At 42.6% G+C, this 25,520-nt stretch overlaps 1 protein-coding gene across 5 annotated transcripts in view; it reads left to right on the top strand.

Moving 5' to 3' along the window:
- The first annotated feature begins 2,677 nt into the window (after nt 1-2,677).
- Nucleotides 2,678-25,520, top strand: part of DPY19L3 (dpy-19 like C-mannosyltransferase 3) — a 70,053-nt gene continuing 47,210 nt past the window's right edge. For 2 of the 5 annotated variants that reach the window (XM_057314304.1, XM_026484265.4), the window contains exons 1-3: nt 2,707-2,896; nt 4,785-4,926; nt 7,750-7,883. In XM_057314304.1, coding sequence (XP_057170287.1) covers nt 4,824-4,926; nt 7,750-7,883 — 237 coding nt within the window. In that variant the 5' untranslated portion in view covers nt 2,707-2,896; nt 4,785-4,823. Of the gene's footprint in view, nt 2,897-3,498; nt 3,643-4,784; nt 4,927-7,749; nt 7,884-25,520 lie in introns of all 5 variants that reach the window. The other 3 variants (XM_048223744.2, XM_026484268.4, XM_026484263.4) reach the window with 3 other exon arrangements.

Here is a 25,520-nt window from a genome sequence, read left to right on the forward strand (position 1 = left end):
GAACTTGGAGGTCAGGAGCCATGCCTGGGCATAAAAACTCATGAGCCATTACGATATCAGTGGAAACTGGGTGGCATGAGCCAGAGAATCATTGCTTTTAAAAGAAAGAGTTTACAAAAGACTGAAAAGGAATGCCAGAAAGGTAGAACAGACAGGAGGAACACCAGGAGAGTCTACTGTCACAGAAGATCACGGTGATTCACAGTTGTCATACTACTAAGCCAAGCAATTTAAAACTGAACAAACGTTGTACATCAGCTAAGAAAAAGACAATAGAGATGGAGAGCTTTCTCCCTCGGTCCCAAGACAGAATACTTCTCTGGGAAGGATGTGAACAACTTTGATGACCTCTGGTGTGATGCTTTTCAAAGTGTGATGTACATACAAATAACCTGGGGATTATATGAAAACACAGATTCTGAAAAAGAGAAAGAAAGAAAGAAAGAAAGAAAGAAAGAAAGAAAGAAAGAAAGAAAGAAAGAAAGAAAGAAAGAAGAAAGAAAGAGAAAGAGAGAAAAAAGAAAGGAAGAGAAAGAAAGAAGGAAAAGAAAGAAAAAGAAAGAGAAAGAAAGAAAGAAAGAAAGAGAAAGAAAGAAAGAAAGAAAGAAAGAGAAAGAAAGGAAAAAGAAAAAGAAAGGTAGGGCGGGCGGGCTCTCTAACTTTACCGAGCACAGACTCACATGGAGAAGGTCTTGAAACAATTCTTGGGCCCCATCCCTACAGATAATGATTCAGCAGGTCTGGGACAGCATCTGGTAATTCGCATTTCTAACCACCTCCCTGGCAACGGTGATAGTGAGGCCACAGGTCCCCCAAGACCATAGCTTGAACTGTACCATTCTAAAGGACCACAGCTTAACTACTGCTGGCCACAACAGAGAGAAATCCATTTGGGTCTCAAAACATAATGCAAACAAGAAATATCCCTGTACACACTGTAGTCAGTCTGTGACCAACGCTCACTGAAGGCAGGGCCTACTCCTCGCTATCCATCACCCTCATGGTTCCTGTATCACAGCGAAGGACTCCTTCTTAATTGATGTATTCATTCTCAAGACTTACTCTCAGCAGTGGATGCCTACTTTTTATAATTCTCAAAGCTTCATCTTGCTGGTAAAGCCATTTCATGATATTAAACCAAGCAGCTGCTAATAAGTACTACTTCCTTTACTCAGGGGATGTCATTCTTCCCGAGTGACAGTTTTAGACAAAACCCTATATACAAAAAGGGAAAATTTTTATTTAAGGAGGAATCTTTTTTTTTTTTTTTTAAGATTTTATTTATTTGACAGAGAGAGAGAGACAGCCAGCGAGAGAAGGAACACAAGCAGGGGGAGTGGGAGAGGAAGAAGCGGGCTCGCAGCAAAGGAGCCTGATGTGGGGCTTGATCCCAGGACCCCAGGATCATGCCCTGACCCAAAGGCAGATGCTTAACAACTGAGCCACCCAGGCGCCCCTATTTAAGGAGGAATCAATTCACATATGTATTCATTAAGCACCCAAATGTGTTTTATGTAAGGCATCTCAACATGAGATGGATTACACCTAATCCCTGCTCTCAAATCCGTAACATCAAAAACACCAACAATCAAGACGTGACAAATTCCATCTGAAACGACAGCTGACACTTATTTTTATGAAAGCCACCCAGCAGATACCTCAATCCATTTGCACAGAATGTCTGCTTGTTTTTAATAGCAACAGACGCAGGGAGAAGGAGAAAATACCCAACAGGGGTGACCAGGTAAGGCTTCCAGGATGAAGTAATTTCGTGTTGGAATGAGACAGATGGACAGTCTTTTCACAGGTGGAGGGCCCAGAAGCCCAGACCATTCCTTAAGAAAAATGAATTAAACATGTGGTTTGAGCATCTGCTGACAAAAGGCTTCATCCACCGTTCTTCAAAGGGTGATTAACAAGAAAGATACCCAGGTAAAAGCACAGTACCTGCCCTCAAAAAAGGCTTACACTCTAGCTTGGAGAGCAAGACAAGCACATCCTTGAAGGCGAGACTAAGGAACGAGTGCGCCGCCCCGACCCCAACACTAGGGGGGTTTTGGGAGAGGCGAAGGTATCCCCAGGTGCTCTCACAGGCAGTCAGGAAATGCCTTCCAGGCACACGCCAGCGGCCACGGGGGCCTGGGGGACTGCTGAGACGCGGGGAGGGGGCGCGCCGGGCCCAGCGATGCGGGAAGCGGGGAAAGGGCCGAGGAGTCCGCCTGCTTCGGTCCGCCGGGCCCTTACCGAGCCCCAGCAAACACCAGCAAAGGGGGGCGGGCGGCTCTGGGCGCAAGAGATTTCCGCGGCCCCAAGGCGCGTCCCACTCTCAGCCCTGGGGGCCTCAGTGGGACCACCGCCAGACCTCAGGCGACTCTTCCTCGGGGCCGGGCTCCTCCTGCCCCTGAGCCGCCACCTCTCGCTCTGCCCTGGGGCCCGCGTGAGTCTGCGGGGCCGAAAGCAGCCTGAGAGGAACCGCGAGTCGGCGGGCCGCAGGCTCCGTGGTCACCGCTGCAGAACGCGGGGGGGCGGGACCCGCGCGGCGAGCGGAAATGCACCGCTTCCTTCCGGCCGGCGCCGCACGAGACGGGGCGGGGCGCCCCGGGAAGGGGCGGGGGCTCGTGCTGACGGACGGCTCCCGGGACCTATGGGTGCGGTCGCGGCGGCCCGGCCTCCCCGGCGCGCCCCTTCCTCGCGGCCGCGGACGCCCCCCGGTTCCCCATTTCTCGGGTGTCGCGCAAAGCTCCGCCGCTGTACGGTGGCCGCTGCCTGGTCTTCTCTGTCCCCGCGGCGCGTTGCGGGCCGTTCTGCGGCCCCGCCCCCGCGGCCCTCGGCGCCCCCCGGCCGGCCGGCCTCCTTCCCCGCCCGGAGCCGCGCGCCAGGACGGCTGAGGCCGCAGGTCTGTGGCTGCGTGTCGGGCCGCGGGCGGAGCGAGGGGACACAAGGGCGCGAGGCTTCGGCGGCGGGCCGCGGGGTGTCCGGCGGGCAGGCGGGCTGCGCCCCGCCTCGCGGCGTTCCGCCGAATGCGCCGCGACCACCGGGAGCCCGCGGGCCGCCCCGCCGTGCGGTCGGGGGGGTGCGGCGCGGGCCCCGGGGCGTCTGGGGGCGCCCGGGTTGGGGACGCGGCGCACGCACGTCCGCGCGTACTGCGGGGCCGGGGGCGGCGGGTCGGGAGTGAGGAAGTTTGCCGAGGGCGGGGCCGCGTTCGCGGGCCACTTCTCGCTCTGGCTGTGAGGGCCTGGTCAGTGCTCGTCTCCGCGGCAGCGCGACTCTGCCCAGCCGGAGCAAGTCCCCGAACTTGGGCGGCCGCCGCCGGTCCCTCGGCGTCAGCTGGGGACACCCGGTGCTGCGGGGCTGGGGTGCGGTGGGAAGCTGCCGCGCCCGGGACGCTTGGTGCGTGCTGGAGCTTCGGAGTAGAGGACAAGCGTCGCTTTCATCTCTCTTTACAATGTTTAAGATGGCATTCCCTTTCATTTGATGGGGAAACTTTTTGTTTCGTAGTTCGTGCGATTATCACGGTCCCCGACACGGAGTTGGCACGTAAATATTTGTGGCCCTTCTGTCCTAACTTGTTAGAGTGTATCCGCTGTGGGATATTTACAACTCCTCCCCGAGCCCTTAGAAAGGACATGATTCTAGAATAAGGTAATTGGGGGATGAGCCCATGTACAGCAGTATGACTTTTTGCCTACACTCCTTTTTCTTCCCTCGCGGCTACAGGTTCTCCATTTTCATTGTTTGTACTTAACTGTTTTTGCGTCTCACATTTTATTTTTTTGTATGAATGAATGAACGAATAAATTATATAATTTTGGTTGCTTGATTTGTTCTTTCTATAAAGCAAGTTGTTTACCTTTAGGAATCAATAAACTGCCCAAACAGTGGTGCCCGGCACTTGGTCACATTTCATAGTAATTAGTAAAACGGTGTTCATTATTCAGAGGAGTGAAGCAAGATGTTCCGGGGGACTGTAGCCAGCTTACTCACTGCCACCACTCCCTCGCCTCCCACTCGCTGCTTCCAAACCAGGCTTCTGCACCCTGCCTTTACTCCCACTTTTGCTCCCTGGGATAGCAGCTGCCCTGATTGGCACACCCCCGCTGCCATCACCACTGAGGCGTATTCCTAAAGCTTGCAGTGTGAATTGTTTTTAAAGAACATCGGTATTAAAATTCAGATACCTGAGACAAAAGTGTTTCACTTCTTCAAAATCAGGTTCTCAACAAATTTACTAATGATTGCCTCCCCCCGTGGTATAGAACATTATCTAAAACTGCATAATTATGTGACCAGTTGCAAGGTAACTGCAGCAGCTGGCGCAACCACAGAAACCTTCTTGCAAGAAGGGCAGGGGCTTGTCTGGGATGCCCACCTGTATTCTTAACTCTTGATAGGATGTATTAAGTAAATATCTGTGTTGGGTCTTGACAGTAACTTTGAAGGCTGGTTAAGATTTGATGGGAAGGGGCGCCTGGGTGGCATAGCGGTTAAGCGTCTGCCTTCGGCTCAGGGCGTGATCCCGGCGATCTGGGATCGAGCCCCACATCAGGCTCTTTTGCTATGAGCCTGCTTCTTCCTCTCCCACTCCCCCTGCTTGTGTTCCCTCTCTCGCTGGCTGTCTCTATCTCTGTCGAATAAATAAATAAAATCTTTTAAAAAAAAAAAAGATTTGATGGGAAAGTGGGAGGAGGGCATGCTAAGCCAGGGACAAGGCTTCAAGTCACACAGGGTGTCCTGGGGAGAGGGTAGGCATATGGACAGGCAATTTACTTTTCTGTCGTTTGCAGGAGTGGTTGGAAGAACAATGCATGTAAGTCTTTGACACCATGATATCCATCAGGCAAAGAAAAGGAGTGAAAACCACAGAAGTTTCTGAGGATTATGCAGCACAAGAAGCAAATGTGAAGTTGGAAAATAAATTGCCATCTGGTAGGTGATTTAAATTAAAGCAGCATTTGGGATTGCTTTTATTCCTGCATATTAAAATATCACTCTCCAATAGGATAAGAATTTGGTGAGACCTAACAGTTGAGGAAACTTGTTCTAATACCCTGATGTTTTAGTTCAACAAATGATTTGATTGCAGTTTGATAATACTGGCTTTATAGTTATGACACATAAAAGGTGAAAGAGCTCCGAGTAGAACCCCTTGTTTCTCAGCTGTCTGTTCAGTAGGTTGTGGTTTTGCCAATCTTTGACTTTCCAAAGTAATGCTTTCCCCCACGGTTCAGATTTTAGTCTGTTTCTAATTTTTCTGGGTTGTGTATGCTGTTCACTCTAGACAGCCCTACCTTGGAAGACTTTCTCATTTCATTAAGGTATTGAAAAATGAATCAAACATCTTTTTATTCTTTATTTGAATTCCTGAAATCTTCTCCTTTGGTTTGGGGAGGGAAGAAGGTCAGAATTTGGTAAGTTGTTTATATAATGCTGAAGATTTCTTGCTAAGCTGTACACCCAATGATATTAATTACTGACTTCCTGACTCCAAAATTGCTTTGTTAACTGAGCATGGTCAAGGTTTTTAAATGTAAGCATGAAAAATTCCATGTCTATCAACCATTTGGGATATCTGACAGAATTTACATTAGTGGCAGCTATGTTAATTCTTACCAGCCAGAACCAGTAAAGTAACTTGGCGGAATAGTTTTGTAAAATAAAATTAATCTGTATTGAGAAGTCATGCCATCCAACTGTGCTATTAGCAATTTTGGACAAGACAGAGTACTTTCTGAAGACTTAAACAATGTAACTTCAAGTTTGCTTTTTTGTATATTATTTTACTTATTTTTTAAAGATTTTTTAAAAATTTATTTGAGAGAGAGATAGAGCATGAGCAGGGAGGAGAGGGAGAAGCAGCCCCCCCCCCCCCCCCCCCCCACTGAGCAGGGAGCCCGACTTGGGGCTCCATCCCAGGACTCTGGGATCATGACCTAAGCTGAAAGCAGACGCTTAACCAACTGAGGCACCCAGGTGCCCCAAGTTTGCTTTTTTATATTAAAACATAATTTTGAGGATTCTTCATTTTACTGAAGCAGTATTTATTCATGTCAGAAGAAAACCTGCAAACTAAAGAAAAGCAAAAAGAAAGAAAAAAAAAAGAAAATACTCCCACAAACAAATCCATCCTAGACTATCACCCATGAAACTTGATCTTGCTGTCTAAATGTAACTGCAAACATTCATATGTGGTTTGAGATCCTAGCTGTTTTGTAACTTGCTACATTTCTTTTATTATGTTATGAACATACCATGAGTCAGTCAATGTATTTAAAAATGTTATCAATGTAGTCATTGTGTGGCTATAGCATAATTTATTTAACTAATTCCTTTTTGAATATTTAGATGGTTTTTAACCTCTTACCTATATAAACAGAACTATGATGAATATCCTTGTGGCAAAATGTTTGTTTAAAACTTTTATTTCTTTGGGTTATATGCCTGGATTTAGAATTATTGGTCAAATGGTGTGCTCATTTTGGTAACATTTTGCTACTTATTGCCATGTTGCATTCCAGAGAGTTACCAAATTACTCTTCCACCAGCAGTGTTTAAAAAAATACTCATATTTTGTACTGTTATTAAAACAGTGTTAGCATCTTTAAGCAATCAAATTGGCCAACATCTAAAGAATTAAACCCATTGTTTTGATTTGATCTCTTTTTTTTAGAGAGAGAGGGAGAGAGAACACAAGCCAGGGAGGGGCAAAAGGAGAGGGAGAGAGAGAATCCCAGGCAGGCCCAAGGGCCAGCATAGAGCCCAACACAGGGCTCAGTCCCATAACCCTGAGTATTATAACCTGAGCCAAAGATTACATGCTCAACGGACTGAGCCACCCAGGTGCCCCAATTTGCATTTCTTTAATATAATGAATTTGAATATTTTTGTCTATGAAGTTTATTGGCCATTTTTTCTTTTGTGTGTTGCCTACTCATGTATTTAAATATGTTTCCAACTGAAATATTCACATTTTTAATCCTGAAAGTGTTCATCCCATGTTAAGGATAAACTTTTTTTTTTTTTAAGATTTTATTTATTTATTTGATAGAGAGAGAGAGCCAGAGAGCACAAGCGGGGGGAATGGCAGAAAGAGAAAGGAAAAACAGGCTCCTACCCTGAGCAGGGAGCCCGACGCGGGACTCGATCCCAGGACTCTGGGATCATGACCCGAGCTAGAGGCAGACGCTCAACCAACTGAGCCACCCGGGCACCCCAGGGATACTTAAACTTTCTTATATGTGCCATAAATATTTTTTCCTAGTTTATAGGTCCTTTAACTTGAGTTGTGATGGATTTTTCTCTCCCTATGGATCTTTGAATTTTAAGTTGTCAGGTTTTTTGGTAGCTTTTAATGAATAAACCACGAATTATATGTAGACCATCTAAAAGACTTTTTGTATCCTAGACACGCAACCCATTTACTCCTCCATTTAATGAACTTCGTAGGTAAACTACAGTTACTAAACTATGCCAAACACAGACCCTACATACTAACGTACTTGTTCTCCAAAAGCTCATGCTGTCTGGCAAAATGGACAAGTGAACGATTAGATACAGTCAGGTAAAAACTGTAATAAAGTATGAAAACAGGTCTCCAGGATCACAGAAAGGAGCCCCCCAGTGTCTGCTGGGAATAGGGGAAGCTTCAGCAGTCACAGGCTGCTGGAACTTAGCATACCTGATAGTCTGAAGTAGAACTAGTAAATTCTACATTCTTTACTGACTTAGCTATTTGTTTTATTTTTCTGAAAGGTTGTACCACTAGAAAGTTATGGAAGCTTCTGTCATTTACGGTTGGTGGAACTGTTGCCCTTTGCATTGGACTCCTAACATCTGTCTACCTGGCCACTTTACATGAAAACGATTTGTGGTTTTCTAATATTAAGGTATGAGGTTCCTATGACCATTGTATGATTTACTCATCAGTATCTCCAGTAATTAACCATATAGATAATGCAGTTTTGCCATAAAGAATTGAATCTCTTAAAAGGCTTGTCTATAGCGTAAAAGGACTTCATTAGTTTAAAATTGCATCAGAATTTTTGTAATCAGTGAGTTTTTTCATTTTCATTAACTTGCTCCGGTTACACAGCAGATACTGTAAACCAGTATTTTTCAACCTGTACGTTGTGAAATGGGCACAGGAAATCATGAGTAACATTTTTCTTAGTTAAAATAAGATGTGAGAGAGTATTACCACATACACTAGGGTTGAGAGTTATTTGTGGAACTATTAATTGTATGTATGTACAAACTGGGTTACAGTATACATTTTTTTTTCCTGTTGGGTACAGTAAAAAAGAAAAGAAACCAAAAGCCAGTGCTCTAAACCGTAGAGCCGTAGATGACCTCAGCGTGTCCATACCTTTCTCATCATAGATGCAGTGCTGAGAGGGCGGGGGAGCCACTATTTTTCTGACGAAAAGAGCCATAATTTTCATTATGTTCTCAGGAGGGATCGTATCTTTTTAAACCCCAATTTCCTTGTTATCTTTCTTCTCTTTTTAAACATTTCCAGGTGCCTTTTAATTTACCGTTGTTTTTAGAACAAGTATATCACCTATGCAAGGAAACTTAGCATCACCAGTATTTTTCATCTAAATATACTTTGTTTTTGATCCAAAATGTTATGATCTTTGACCTTATTTACTATGACTTCTAATGAGTAGTTGCTGGTAAGGGTAAAATTCACTTTCAAAGGTCAAATATTTATCATCTATGTGAATATTCAAAAAAGTCTATGCAGAGTCTAAAACAGTTCTCAAAGAGCTTTCCAAAATATTTTGAGCTTTGGTTCCATTATTGGAATGAGTCTCCAAAGGAGATGACTTTGAATGACAAATTTAATTTATAGGAATAACTTCTGGTATGTTTATTTTAAAAACCTGTCATATTCTCTATAGGTTTAGTGTATATATCGTCATACAAATTATCATGATACAAAGTATAATTCCTAACCTTCAGGGACAGTGGGTAGTTTTTCTTGTGAAGAAATTTATTACTCACCTTAATCTCTTTAAAATGAAGTGCTTATAAACAGATTTCTTAGAACTAAACAATGTAGTCATTTTTAATCCACACAAGTATTTTGAATAAAGACTGAATATCCCTGTGTGGACATATAGCTGAAACTAAATGCCAGTAACTCTGTAGTGAGGAGAAGATGCTGAAAGAGATCACCTAACTTAATTTCAAATTGTAATTTTAGCTCTTTCAGGTTTTAAGTGGCCTTGCTAATAACCTTAAATAAATACACCCCATCATTAAGAAACCTGAGCACCCTTGATTTTTCTCTTAAATCTCCCCAGGTTAAAGAAGGCATTATACCTTTATCTAGGATTTATTGAGCACCTCTTCTGTGGGAGCATTCATCTTAAACACTGTGGGGAACATGGAAAGAGTAACAAAGACTAATGAATTTGCCAGCAGATTTTCTAGTATGATACATTAATTCTGTAAATAGCATTGAGCACCTATGGTCTGCCAGCAGGTTTCCCGGCATACTGTCCAGGTGTAGTGTGCGCTCAGTCGTAGCAGTAGTGCAGCTAAAACTAGGCCCCTGCCTTCAGGGAGCTTACGCTCTGGAGCGTACACACACAGTGACAGCCCGTCCAAAGTCAGTACCTTGATGCGGCAGGATAGAGTATTGTGGAGGCACAGAGCAGGGGTAGCCTAACCCAATTTTAGGATTAGGGAAGATTTTCTGGAGGAAGTAATGGTTAAGGAGACCTGCAGGATGAGAAGGGTTAACCAGATAAATTGGGGACGAAAGATGAATGTCCTAGGGAAGGGACATGTATAGGAACCTCGAGAGGTTAGAGCATTGAGAGCGTTCAAGGTCTTGGCAGTAGTTCAGCCTGGCTAGCGCGTAGATGGGGAGAGAATGTACTGGGATAGCAAACGGAGGCCAGGTCACGAGGGAACAGCAGTGTCATCATCTTGCTTGAGAAAGATGGCTCCGGCTACAGTATGGAGTGTGGATTTGAGGAGGATAGCACTAAAGTGAGAGGAAACCACCAAGAAAATTGAATTCAGTGGATTTGGTAATATCTGAATGTCAGTAAATGCGTGTTTTCTGTGCCAGACACAGATCTAGGCCCTGAGAGTACAGCCTTTGAATCAGACACGGAACTTAATTCTGATGAGGAGGGGGAAAAAAAATCAGAAACTAACAAAAAATAAGTACTCTGGTGGAAACCAGACAGGGTGGTGGCATAGTTATTGGGAGGCTACTTGAAATTGGGAGGGAAAGCAGACCATTTCGAACACAAGACCTACATCAACACTTAAATCCTAGGAAGGAACCAGTTGAGCTAAGGCCTGTGAAAGCCTCCTAGGCAAGTGAAAAGGCTCTTATGGAGGACAGAACTTGTCAAGTTGAACATCAGAGAGAAAGCACATGAGGCCAGAATTTTATGAGCAAAGAGGAGACTGGAACCAGAAAAGAAAAGACCAGATCCTGTTGGAGAGAAGCGTACAGAGTCAGAGCTTATTAGAAGGTGGACTTGGAAGGATGTAGCAATTCATTTGTGTGGATGGTGATTGAGAAGGAGGAGTCGTTAGTGATGCTCTGCTTTCTCCCATTGGCAGCTGAGTAGATGGGCGGGTGTGCTGCTCACTGTGACAGTGAACCCTGTGGGAGAACAGAGCTGGAGCGCAAGAACTTCTGTCACCACCTACCCAGAGTTAAGCTGACCTTGACAGGTTAAGTGTGCCACAAAACTGCCCTCACTTTAGACACCACTTACAAGTTTGGGTGTCCTCAGGCTACCTCACTTCTGACCACAGGTAGACTATAAATTTTGGGATACCCACTATCCCCCTCGGGTTCAGTAATTCACTAGAATGCCTCACAGAACTCAGGAGAGTCTTACACTCAATGATTACAGTTTTATTATGACAAAAGGATATAAATCAGAACCAGCCAAAGGCAGAGACTTATTGAAAATCTGGGAGGGTCCCAAACTCAGGCTTTCCATGGTCCTTTCCCTGTGGAGTTAGGCACATGGTCCTCCTGGCACATTGATGTGTGAGATGTGTTGAGTACTGCCAACCAAGAAAGCTCACCTGAGCTCTGGTGTCCAGAGCTTTTACTGGAGGTTCATTATGTAGGTATGAGTGATTGAATCATTGGACACAGTGTTGATTCAATCTCCAATCCCCCTCTCCTCCCCGAGGGTTGGGCCAAGGTCAGCTGGCTCCAAGCCCCAACCCTCTAATCACATGGCTGGTCTTTCTGGCTTGGTCAGCCCCCATCCTGAGTCATCTCTTTAGAACAAACTATCAAATGTCGTCCTGAGGAACCCACCGTGAACAAAGACACTGTTCTCACTTGGGAAATTCGAGGATTTACTGGCTACCTCCCAGGAACTGGGGACAGAGGCCAGCCAAATTCTTTACAGGGGACAGCGAGACAGCAAATGACACATCCTTGTTTGGATACGTTATGAGTCACTTTTGAAGCAGTCCAAGGAGAGAGATGGAGTAAAGGGACCTGGATTCGTGGGTCTGGAGGCAGGAGGCCCATCTGTGTTGGAAACGGACATTTTCATGTTACCAGCTTGTAGATGTGTGGGCACGAATGTTTGAGGAGTGTGCAGAGTGAGAAAGAGACCCTAGGCTAGTTTCTGTCTGTGCCTCAGATACCATCTGCGAGAAGCTATAAAACAGGAACATCCTCGAATCTAACAGGTTTCTTTCCACCAACACCCCCGTCCCCTGAAACGTACAATTGAGCTCAGTCTTACGGCGTTTTTTTCCTCTTTATTCAAGCAATAGCTTGTAGCACAGAATTTTTTTTCCCTCTGTATCACAAGAGGAATCCTCAGATGTTTCAACTGTTTCTCAAACCTAATAATACCTCTGCATAGGCACTTGGTTTATCTTTCATCTTAGATTATGTAAACCCAGTGCTGTCCAGTGAAACTTCCCGCAGTGAAGGAAATGATCTGTCTCGGCACTGTTCAGTGCAGTAACCACTAGCCAAATGTAGCTGTTAAACAGTTGAAATGTGGCTATGGCAACTGAGGAACTAAATTTTACATTTTATTTAATTTTAAAATGTGTATACATTTTCTGTGAATAAACCAATGAAAATGATAGCCATTAGTGATCAGAGACATTACTCAACCAAAGGGAGCTCATTTTCAGAGTTTATACGCCTTCAGAAATTTACTCCTTAATTTAAACCATTTTCCTGTTGGGGGATTATGGGAATATTTGAGAAGTGTAAATCTGTTTTCCTTTTGTACTTGTGGGTTATAACTTACCAAAATTGCTAGGCTATTTTTTATGAAAATACTTTGATTTTCTCTGAATACTTTGAATTAGTTGTAGTTACTCAGAGAGTAAAAACATTGCTTCTAAAACAGACAAATCGTACCTTGAGTTTATGCATTCAGAATGATACTTTAAATGTCAGTTGCTAATCTTAACAATGTTAATATTTGAATGTGGGAACTCTGGACCAGAGAGCAACTTGAAAGTTGAAGAAGATGTTGGTTTAAATGGTCGTAGAAAATGTGTATATACTATCCTTTCTTAGCATATTTTTTAGTTTAGTTTAGTTTTAGTTTTTATTTAAATTCCAGTTAACATACAGTGTGATATTACTTTCAGGTGTACAATTTAGTGATTCATCACTTCTATACATGACCCAGTGCTTATCACAATAAGTGCCCTCCTTAATCCCCATCACCTGCTTCACCCATCCCCCCACAACCTCCTCTCTGGTAACCATCAGTTTGTTCTCTACAGTTAAGAGTCTGTTTCTTGGTTTGCCTCTTTTTCCCCCATGATCATTTGTTTTGTTTCTTAAATTCCACATACGACTGAAATCATAGGGTATTTGTCTTTCTCTGACTGACTTATTTTGCTTACCATTATACTCTGTAGCTCCATCCACATCATTGCAAATGTCAAGATTTCATTCTTTCTTTTATAACTTCATTATTTTTGAAAAGATTTTATTTTTATTTATTTGCGAGCGAGAGAGCATGAGCTGGGGGGAAGGGCAGAGGGAGAGGGAGAGAGAGAAGCAGACTCCCTGGGGAGCAGGGAGCCCAATTCTGGGCTCGATTCCAGGACCCTGGGGTCATGACCTGAGCTGAAGGCAGATGCTTAACCGACTGAGCCATCCAGGCACCCGAAGATTTCATTCATTTTGCTGGCTGAGTAATATTCCATTGGATGTATACATGACATCTTCTTTACCCATTCATCAGTCAGTGGACACTTGGGCTCTTTCCCTAATTTGACTATTGTTGATAACGCTGCTGTAAACATCAGGGTGCATGTATCCCTTTGAATTAGTATTTTTGTATCCTTTGGGTAAATACCTAATAGTGCAATTGCTCGATAGGAGGGTAGCTCTCTTCTTAACCTTTTGAGGAACCTCCATACTGTTTTCCTGAGGGGCTGCACCATTTGCATTCCCATCAACAGTGCAAGACGAGTCCCCTTTCTCATTTTTTTAAAAAATATTTTTATTTATTTATTTGAGACAGAGACAGAGCATGAGGAGGGAGGGGGAAGGGGTAGAGGCAGAAGCAGACTCCCCGCTGAGCAGGGAGCCAGACTCGGGGCTCCATCCCAGAACCCCGAGATCATGACCTGGGCCAAAAGCAGGCGCTTAACCAACTGAGCCCCCCAGGTGCCCCTCCTTCTCCTTATTGAATGTCTATTATATGCTTAGCACCATTTTAAGTACAATTTAAACATACTTTATTTAATCTGGCTGTCTCCAAAGCCCAAACATTTTAACTCTGAATTGTCCTTTAAATGCAACATGCCTTTTTGCTGCCCTTTATTTTAAACAAAACATACTAAAAAGGTTCAAAGCCAATGCTTTCACTTGCTGTGCTCCTCTTATGGTGCCCAGCACATCATCAGTGCTGGATAACAGTGGTCTGTTTGGAGTCAAGTTAACCTCTACAGGTGAGGGAGGTGGTATAAGCAGGAGAGAGGGGAGATGGGGACAGCAGCTGCTCTCAAAGCTCTGGGCTGGAACTAGAGCAGAGGGATACAGCTTTTGGAGCTTGCCTTCAGGGGTAGGATATAGTTAGTACTGGCAAGCAGGGAGCTCGTCAGTGCATTTTTAGTGACTTGTGTATAGTAGATGCTAGAGTAAAAATATATTTAGCATGATTCTTTTTATTTTTTGAACACGTGTTGTGTTACTTATTACAAACTATACCGTGACAACAAAAACTTTAAATAAAAAACATTACTCAGTATTCATTACCCTTAACAGAAACCAGTTTTTATTTTTCTGTTCCATTCTTCATCCTGTATGTGTATATATTTTACATATTTGTGACTCATGACCCTGAGATCAAGACCTGAGCCGAAATAGGAGTTGGATGCTTCATCGACTGAGCCACCCAGACGCTGCTCCAATATACTTTTTATGATCAGATTTACCTGATGTTACATCATATGCTTTTCCCTTACATAGTTTCACATTTATACGAACTTTCACAATTATTAGGTAAATGATTGTTTATATAATTTAATATTTTTGAAATTCTTATACCCTTAGTTATTTCTCTATTTCTGAGCTCCCCAATTTGGGGTAGATTGTTCCTAATTGTGTAGTTAAACCCCTCAAGTTGCTTATTACTTCATGTTTTAAAGTGGCAGTGTAGAGATGTCAGTTCCTTCATCTTTTTAGAATTACCTCAAAGCAATTAAGGAAAATGAAAAACAGTCATTTTCCATCCTTGATGAAACTAAGAAAGGTCTATGATCTGGAACCACAGCATATGAGGGAGGGCCGCCAAACCCAGGGAAACTCAGAGGAGCATGGAAAGGTACCGCCAGAGGACTCTCAGAGCTACAGATTTTAGAGGAAGTCACCACAGCCTGCTTCTCCGAGGTTGCTGGCGTACCCTGAGGGGTGAGACTGAGGTCTGCTGTGGAGAACCATGGGCCAGATGTGTGCAGTAATGACCGAAGCTTTCCTGGAGACTCTCCGGTACGAAAGAGAAGTAAGCGAGGCAGGCCGAAGGGAGTGATCACGGAGACAAGCCATTTTTGTAAAAGTGGCATTGAAGAAGGCTAGGATAAAGAGAAAACTTGCATGTTGAACAGCTCTGAGGCTGCCACTCTTGGTTGGCTCAAATGAGGAAAAGACGAAAGAGCCTCCTCTTGTAAACCACGCTGCATCACAAGGAAAATTCTTGCTGGCCTGATTGGTGGCCCTGACCTCTCCCCCACATCAACTTCCTGCAAATAGCTGGTTTAGTAAGAACTTGCCACGTTCAGAAATGGCTCACAACCAGAAAGGAACTAGCACAGGATCGATACAATGAAACTGCAAGAAAAAAAGGAAGAGAAAAATAGGAACGAATGAAAGACGAAGAATAGTCACCAGAAACAATTTATAGCAGAGACATGAAGATTGTAACCAAACGTGTCACATTAACAAACAAACATAATACGCATTTGGCACCATAGAAGATAAATTCAAAGCAGGGCTGTAAGAAGGTATAGGCCATCTTCAAGGACATACAGGAAGATAGCAAAAGGAAATGAAACATGAGCTGGCAGAACTTAGGCAAGAAGTAGAATTAAAACGTAAAACCGTAACAGAAAGCACGACGATGTTGGAAGCAACACACAGATTAGAATCTGCGACAGGCACAGAACGAGAAATGTTGCACCGATAAAGGAAAACGAAATGAAATGAAATGAGTACAGTTAAAATAGTAGAGAGAAACTGACAGGTGAGGAAGACAATAGCAAACATGCATGATTTGTCCCAAAAGACGAGAACCAAAACAATGAAACAAGGGAGAATCATGTTTAAAGATATGATTCAAGAAAACTTTTGAAAAATGAAAGGTGACTTGAATCTACAAATTGATGGGGCACGATGGGCCCCAGGAAAACTTGGCCTAGAAAAATCATTAGCAGTGTATAGTTCTATAAATCGCAGGGCTTCAATAGTAAGAAACCCCTGGACATCCAAACAAAAGATCACCTTACCTATCAGAGAAGTCAGTCTGGCTTCTGTCTTTTCCATGGTAACATTTAATGCTTAAAGACCCAGAATGATGCCTGCAGAAGACTCACTTAAGGGAATGTGACATATATTTTATTTTATTCATTTTAAAGATTTTATTTGTCAGAGAGAGAGAGAGTGCACAAGCAGGGGGAGCAGCAGGCAGAGGCAAGGGAGAAGCAGGCTTCCCACTGAGCAAAGAGCCAGATGCAGGGCTCGATCCCAGGACTCTGGGATCATGACCTGAGTCGAAGGCAGACACTTAACTGACTGAGCCACCCAGGCATCCCTGTTTTAATCTGGTCATTCCCTCATGTATAAAGCACCATACGAATTGTTTTGATTCTGAGAAATGTATTTTTTTAAGAACACCTGAAGAAATTGTTAGAGGGAAAACTATCCAGCTGAGAGAGAAAAGGCAAAACAATTGCAGAAAGACCATCAGAAAGTGCGGTGCAAACATACTTCACTGTAGAACTAGCACTAAATAGTTACAGAACAAAATATATATGGCGTAAACAATGTGGTAACACCCAGCAATGTTATAATTATGAAATAGTAACAGAATAACAATGTAATAATAAGTTAGAAGAGGAAAGAAAAGGGAAGGTAGAAGACGGTGGAGGAATCCATTTCTTTATTTTTCATAGATAGAAGTCAAGTTTCATCTCAAAATGAGAAGTCAAGGGGCACCTGGGTGGCTCAGGTGGTTAAATGTCTGACTCTTGATCTCAGCGCAGGTCTTGATCTCAGGGTCATGAGTTCAAGCCCTATGTTGGCCTCCACTCTGGGTGTGGAGCCTACTTAAATAGTCAAGAAACAGATACATAGTGTATGTAAAAGAAAATTCCATGAAAAATATCTTCAAGTAAAATGGGGCAGGGAAGAAGTACAAATTTCATGAGATTATCATTACTTATTATAGGAACTCAACAGATACTATCCATAGAAATAGAGAATTAAGTTATCCTTCAAAGTTATAGTGATAAAGGTAACTCCTAGAACAAAGACATTAAAAGACATACACACACACACCCAGACACAGATCATATAGTAAAGGGTTTGTTCTAAAGACTAACAAAAAATGTGGTACAAGATGTGTGACCACAAATATGTCAAAATACTTTTGTATAAATTGTCTGCTTTAGTCACCTGGTAAAAACTCTGTATCATAAAGCAAAATCCAAATCACATACTATATGCATAACATTCTCCCAGAACAGAGTTCCTTAGAAGGATAAGGACTTGCTGAAGTATTTCCCCAAAAGGGGGAAAGAAAGTCAGACAGAAAGTGTTAAATGAAGAAGGGCAGTTTTTCAGTGATAAAGATGCCGACCACAGACAGGACTATCCATGGGTCAGATAACTTACCCATATTTATAAAGCAAAAACCACAGGAAATACAAGAAGAAATAGAGAAACACACTAATACTGAGTTTTAATTCTTTCTCAGTTCATAAAAAAAAGCAAGTGGTCAAAATGAGAATATAGAAGACCTAGGGAAAGTAATGAATAAGAGCTCTAATCTATAAATATCCAAAGACAGAATGTATGTTCTTTTCAAATATCCACAGAACATTAACTAAAACATTGATATGTTAAACCATAGAGAAAATCTCAGATCCAAAACTACAGACAATATTTCCTTATCACGATGTGATAGTGCATAGTCTTGGCTTGTTCTTGACTTTGGGCATAATGGTCACAGACTCAAATTATACTCTTTTAATTTATTCATTCATTTAAATAAAAACTGGAGATAACTAAAAAGAAAAAGGTCACTTTTAGAAATCTAAAAATATTTCCTAATTTTTGGGGGAAAAAAATCCAATATTTTTGGTCACAGGAAATTAAAATGAATTTATAGAAATTATAAATGAAATCTAGGAAATGATGAAAACCATATTTCAGGACTAGGGAATACAGCTACAGCAGTATTCAGAAGAACTTATAGCTTTAAGTATTATATTATGAAATAAGAATGAATAAACAAATGAATTATTCCACTTATGAAGTTGGAAAGTAAAAATCTAGCAACAGAAGGAAGGATAAAGGTAAAAGAAATTGATCAACTAGAAAGTAGGAAAATAATTAATAAATGAATGGTTATTTGGGGAGTGAAAAATAAGGATAAGGATGAGGTAGGAAGTACAGATATCCAAAGTAAGAAATAACAGAGAAATAATTACAGACATCATGAAATGTAGCAGAGAAGTAACTGTAGAGACCATGAAATAGAAAAGAGCCAAAGTCTATTTTGTTTGATTCAGTGCAGATTAAATGAATGGATGAAACATGATTTTCTGGAATATAAATTACCAAAACTGACCCCAGAAAGTATAATTATTTCTGCATATATGATAGAGAAAACGTGGTAAAAAGCCACCCATCCTACACCCTCCTAAATAGCAGACCCTGTTGATTTTTATGGAAGAATTTTACCAAACTCTTAAAGAATCAAAATATTCCAGTACTATTTCAGCCATTCTAGAACACCAAAGAGAAAACTTCCAAATTATTTTTATAAATCAGATAAAACACACCAAAACTGAGGATCAGAATATAACTACAGTCAATTTTCCTTAATTCCCAACAGTTATGTTCTAAAAGTCACTGAGAACACTGAATTAGAGAATACTGAACCATTGTTCCTAGGGAAATGTGTGTGTGTGTGTGTGTGTGTGTGTGTGTGTGTGTGTGTGTGTATGTGTGTATCACACATAGGTCTTAAATTCTAAAAACCCTTCCTGGTAGTTTCTATTTTCTTTATTTTACAAAAGAGAAAATGAGGTTCCAGATTGTTAAGGGACTTGCCTGAGGTTGCCCCACTAACAGGTACCAGAGTTGCATTCAGACCCCATCCACCGGGGCCCAGAGCTGGGGCTTCAGTCGCTGTGTTGCACTCACGCCCCTTACTGTATGCATCTTCTCGTTGTGTCTGTATGCGAGCTGGAACAAGAGGCAGGGCACAGCTGGGAACCGTGCACGTTAGGCAACTCACATTTTCACTGCTCTGCACATGGCTGCAAAAGCACAGCAAGTATTAATTTTGTCAATTTTGTTACAAATTTTAGCTAGTAGGCAGATTTGCAAACCAGAAATCTGTGAATAAGGAGAATCAACTGTATATTATCTAGATAATATAAAAAAAACAAAGCTCAGAGACTAATCCCACTTACATATATTGAACCAAAAATTCTAATTAATACTAATAAAGAGAATCTAGTTGTATATCAAAAGTATAATGTACCACGAAAAAGTCATTTTTATGCCAGGAAACTAAAGGAAATTGTTGGGAAATCTAGTAATATACCTGTTTGCTATGTTAGTACTTCAAAAGGTGCAAAAAATAAATAAGTAAAGGCATTTGGAAAAAAAAAGTCCATCATTTTCTTGCAACATATGTTAACTTAAAATTAAGAATAGGCCAGATGAGCCCATTATGTCACTGGAATAAAAGACAATACTATGTGATTATCTCAAAGACATAGAAAAAGCATTTGTAGAATTCAACAAATCTTCACAATAACAAACACTCAACAGACTAGAAATAGAAGAGAACTTTAGCCTCCTGAAGGGTATCTGCCAGAAATCGCACAGCTAACATCATATTTAATGATAATAAATTGAAAGCTTTCCCCCTCAGATTAGGAACAAGACAAGAATGTCTGTTCTAGCCGCTTCTATTCAACATATACTAGAGGTCCTAGTCAGGGAAATTAGGCAAGAAAATGAAACAGAAGGTCTCCAAATTGGAAAGGAAGAAGTACAACTGTCTCTGTTTATGATAACATGATCTATATAGAGCTATTTTATAGTTCTTCTATATAGAACTATTCTATAGATCTTCTATAGAGAACTATTAAAACTAATAGTTTATCAAGGTTGCAGGATACAAGATTGACATACAAAAACTACTTGTATTTGTATATAATAGCAATGAGCAAACCAAAAGTGAAATTAAGAAAATAGTTTCATCTCAAGTAAATAAAATCTTTAAAAAAAAAGAAAAAGAATTTCGTTTACAATAGCAACAAAAGAATAAGGTACTTAGGAATAAATCGAACAAAAAAAGTATAAAACTTCAATCGTGTTCATGAATTGGAAGACAGTATTGTTAAGATGGCACGTTGGCGTACAGATTCAACATCGTCCCTCTCACAATCCCAGGTGGAAGTTTTTGCAGAAATTGACAAGTTGACCTTAAAATTTATATGGGGGGCGCCTGGGGGGCACAGTCGTTAAGCATCTGCCTTCGGCTCAGGGTGTGATCCCGGCGTTCTGGGATCGAGCCCTGCATCAGGCTCCTCCACTGGGAGCCTGCTTCTTCCTCTCCCACTGCCCCTGCTTGTATTCCCTCTCTCGCTGGCTGTCTCTCTGTGTCAAATAAATAAACAAAATCTTTAAAAAATAATAATAAAATAAAATTCATATGGAAACTGAAAGGACCCAGAATAGCCAAAGCAGTTTTGAAAAAGAACAAAGTTGGAGCACTCACACTCCCTGATTTCAAAACTTACCATAAGGATACAGTGATCAAGGCAGTGAGTACCAGCATAAGGGGAGATGAAATAGAATTGAGAATCCAGAAGTAAGCCCTTACACTTGTGGTCAGTTGATTTTCAACAAAGATACCGAGACCATTAAATGAAGAAAGAATAGTCTGCAATGAATGACCTGGGGACAATTGGATATTCATGATTAGAGCAAGGAAATTGGGCCCCTTCCTCGTACATACACACAGGTTAACTCAAAGTGGATCAGAGACCTAAAAGTAAGTATGAAACTTCTGGAAGAAAACATGAATAAGTCATCATGGCCTTGGGTTAGGCTAAGCCATCCTAGATACAACACCAAAAACACAAGTGACTAAAGGAGAAATACTTAAATTGGACTTCAAAATTAGAAAGGTTTGTGCTCCAGAGTATACAGTCAAGAAAACGAAAAGACACCATTCAGAATGGGAGAAAATATTTACAAATCCTATGCCTGGTAAGGGGTTTGAGTCTGGAATCTACAAAGAACCATAATAACTCAATGATAAAAATACAGTTCAATTTTTTTAGTGAACACAGGACTTGAATAGACATTTTTCCAGAGATGGTCTACAAATGGGCAAAAAGCACATGAAAAGATTCTCAACGTCATTAGCCTGTCAGGGAAATTCTAATCAAAACCACAATGAGGTAACACTTCACATCCACTAGCAGGGCTACAATAAGAAGACCTGTAATAGCAAGTGTTGACAAAGGTGTGGAGACATCGGAAGCCTTCCGCACTGCTGGTGGGAAGGCAAAATGGCGCAGACATTTTGGTAAAGGGCCTAGCAGGCCCTCAGACAGTGAAACATAGTGATCATATGATCTTAGCAATTCTACTCCTAAGGAAATACCCGAGAAAAATGAAAACACACCGCATAAAAACTTGTGCATGAATATTCATAGCAGCATTTTTCATAATAGCCAAAAAGAGGAAACAACCCTAACGTCCACTAATGGTTGAATGGATAAGAAAAACATGGCATATCCGTATAATGGAATATTATTGGGCAGTTCTGCAGTGAATTGATAATACAGGCTCTACCACATTAGAGGAGCCTTGAAAACATGCTAAATGAAAGAAATCAGGCACAAAGGAGCACATATTGAATCATTTCATTAAAATGAAATTTCCGGGATAGCCAGTCTAAAGAGATAGAAAGTAGCTTCGTGATTGCCCAGGGCTAGAAAGCGTAAGGGCTTTGCAGGGTGACAACTCAGGGGTGTGGTGTTTCTTTTTAGAGGTAATGAAATAGCCTAAAATTGATGCTAGTGATGCATGAATAACATTGTGAATATAGTAAAAGGCATTGAATTGTATACTTTAAATGGGTGAATTATGTAGTATGCAAATTCTATCTCAGTAAAACTTAAAAAAAATAGATACATCTTTTTTTTTAAAAATAGCATGCATACATTTCAGACCAAATGCTAAGACCTTACCCATTAGGGAAACACTAGAACAGTGCTATCTAGTAGAAGTTTCTATGATAATGAAAAGTTCTTTGTGCTGTATTAATACTCTAGCCATTAGCCAAGTGTGTTCAGGAACTGAGAAACGAAATTTTTCATTTTAATTAAGTCGGCACATGTGGCTAGAGGCATCATGGCATTAGAAGCATATCCCAAGCCAAAGCTATCTGTTAGTACACTTTAACATTGCTTTGGAGGGACCAGCAATACATACCAAACATAAACGTGGGAAGTAAAAAATATAACAATTGGGAAGGAGGAGGTAACTATTTGTAGGTCATGTCATTATATACCTGGAAATCATAAGAGAATAATCTGAAAAAAAATATTACAGGCAGTAGGAAAACTCAGAAGGTAGCAGGGACTAAATCCAAAATTAAATAAGCAGATACCAAAATATTTTATTTTAAAAATTTGTCAAATTGAAATTAATAGGGGAGGAAAACCTCAAATGTGCCTTTTTAAAAAGCCCTCCTTGGCAGTCCCATTCCACTTCCTTTGTCCATTTACCACCCAGCTCTCCTGGGACAATTAACCTTTCTTCCCTCCTTTCTCCCCCCAGCCCTTCCCCAATCTTGACTGTCGCCTGTTGCATTGCTTCCCATTTCACTGTAGAGGGGAACCCACTGCCCTCCTAGGTCCTCTGGCTGGGGTCCTGTTGACTGAACTGACAAAAGACAGACTAACAAGAGAAAAGCATCCAAATTTATTTAATACAAGTTTTACGTGACACTGGAACCTTCATAAGGAAATGAAGACCGGAAGAAATGGTTAAACCCGAGTGTTTTTACACTAGATTTGACCAAGAGTAGAAAGTCATGGAAAAATATAATACGACCGAAAGGCATGAGCTAGGGTGAGTGAACCGGGGTGAACTTAGCTAGGCCTGTTTGTTCAGACTCCTGTCCCTCCATCTCTGGAGATAGGGATGTCCTTTCCTCCGGGAATAGGGAGTACAGCTCTCACAAGAGAGTCTTACGACCTGCTTTGGGGAAGAAGGGAGAGGGCAGGGAGTCCTTCGTGCACCTGCCATCTCTCAGATTCCTTCCGCTTCAGACATTCAGTATGCCAGTGTGCCATATTTGGAAGTAGTGTATTCCCAACCCTGTCAACTGAGAAAGGAGAGGCAAGCTGAAGACACCTTCCGTGTGCTTCCACCCCACATCTGTCCGGATGTGGCCCACATACACCAACTTGTCCCCCTGCGTGTGGGAGACCCCCTCCCCTGCCTTCTCCCGAATTACCTCACTCCAGCCATTGAGTCTCTCTGGCCTTCTCCCATCCTGGGGGTGGGGGAGGCTGCTGGAGCCCCACTTTCTCTTTAACTGCTGTCCCACTGTTCTGCTCACCTTCATGCCCAGACTCCCCCCCAAAAGTTTGTGGGCCCGTAGTCTCCGTTCTCTCTTCCCACTCTCTCTCTCGAGCAGTCAGGCTTCAGCCACGGCACCGCTCTTAAACAGTTCTGGTAAAAGTCACTGATGCCCTCCAGGTTGCTCACTTTAGTGGTCATTTCTCAGTCCTTGGTCTCCTTGGGCTCTTAGCGGTTTTCCTTGGCTCTGGGGCGTGTGCTCTCCTGGATCTGCTCCCACGTCTCCAGCTGATCTTGGGCTCCTCTACAGGCTCCTCCCCAGCCTTCTGACTCCGTGTCGGCAGAGAACCCAGCCCTTGGCTCTGGGTTTTTCTGTCCACTCTCATTTCTAAGAACAATCTTATCTATAGCTTTAAATACCACCTCTGTGCTGGTGGTTCCCAAATGTCTGTCCCCTGCTCAGACCTCTCCCCCGAACGCCAAGCTTGCGTAGACAGCCGGCTACTTGGCCACCTGAGTTTGGATGTCCAGTGGGCGTTTCAGACTTAACAGGTGCAACATCAGCCACCCAACATCCCTGCCCTCAGGTGTTTCTCCTGGCGTCTCCGTCTCTGTAAATCGCAGCTGCTTCCTTCAGTGGCCTGGGGTTCTGCCCTCACACAGTCCTGGTTCTCAAGTCCCACCTTACAGCCTTAGGAAGTCCTTTCAGGTTTCCTCTGACGATATCTAAAATGTGATCACCTCTCACACCCTTTATCCCCACCTGTTATTTCGGCAGCTTCCTTCCCGCTCAGAATCCTTCACAGTCCAGCTCAGCATGTCTGAAACCACACTCCTGACCACCTCCCTCTCCCGGTCCCCACACACACACCTAGCTCAGAGTACAAGCCTAGAGTCCTTGTCACCTGCCAGGATTGGGTGTGTGACCCCACATTACCTCTCAGACCACTCTGCACCACCGCCCCTGACCTTCCTTGCTCCCTCAAGCTCAGACCTCACTGCCTTCCTCTTGTTCTTCAAGGTGTATGTGAGCTGTCCTGTCTGACGGGCGGGCTCTTCTGCACAAGGCTCACCGCCTGGCCTCATCTTTGTTCAAGCGTCCCTTCATGGGTGTGTCCTTCCTGACCCACCTGCAAGACCGCAGCACCACCCCTCCCTCGCCACCCCCTTCTCTGCTTTATTTCTTATATTGTACTTGTTTACTAGACAAGTAAATTCATCCCTCTGTTCTACATTATAAATTCTATGGAAACAGAGATTTGCGTCTCTTTTGTTCCCAGCTCAATCTCCCCGCAGGTGAATACTTGTCCCCTGTTGGTCAGTAGCTGTTTGTTGAATGAATGAATGAATGAATGAATGAGGAAGATAGAGGTAAAAAGAGACCAGTGAGAAGCACAGGATCCAGTGGGGGCTGGGTTAATAGTTCAGGCAAAAGGCTCCTCCTTCCCTCTAATTGATGCCCTTCCTTAAAATCATCATTTTCCTTTTTAAAAGTGCATTATTCTTTCTCATTGAAACATAAACCCCTTGGGATCAAGGACTGAAGTTTTACAAAACCTTTGCTTCCCCAGCAAATAAATGTTGAGTGATAATGAGAGATCATTCCCATTTGGCTAAAAAAGCACTCCTGTCACTCAATGTGTGCCAATTTTGTACAATCTGATTTTATGCTAATATTTTCCACCGTTATTGTCATATTGGCTCGGTATTACAGATTTTGCATATCTTCCCACCGAACGAATGCTCCTGCTAAGCAAGGACTCTAGACTAAACAGGGCAGCTCCACAAAGTGGTGACTTCAGGTGGTACCAGGACTGGCGTGGCTTCTGTGCGAGCCCGGCGGGTGCACGGTCTCCTCAGTAGCCGCCTACCCTGCGCCCACACGCCGCTCGGCAGCTACCGCACATGAAGGCATTAATCAGCTCGAGGGCAAGAGTCGTTCCATTCCAACAGGTGGACAGGACTCTAACCAGACCATAAACCGTGTATGTGCCATAAATATATTTGCTAAGGGCATGATTCCCGGTGCAAAACTTCAAGAACAGCTGTCTTATCGTGAGCTGCTGTTGCCTGGTGAGATGCTTTGTTACCTACTTCTGAAACAGGTGACGTGTATGAGGTTAATCTTTCCATGGCTTCCCCACTACCGGCGGCCTCGTTATTTTGGGTGCAGTTTCTGTAAAGAAAAGTTGTTTACATG

This window comes from Ursus arctos, unplaced genomic scaffold, assembly GCF_023065955.2.
Source record: "Ursus arctos isolate Adak ecotype North America unplaced genomic scaffold, UrsArc2.0 scaffold_19, whole genome shotgun sequence".
Taxonomy (NCBI): Eukaryota; Metazoa; Chordata; class Mammalia; order Carnivora; family Ursidae; genus Ursus; species Ursus arctos.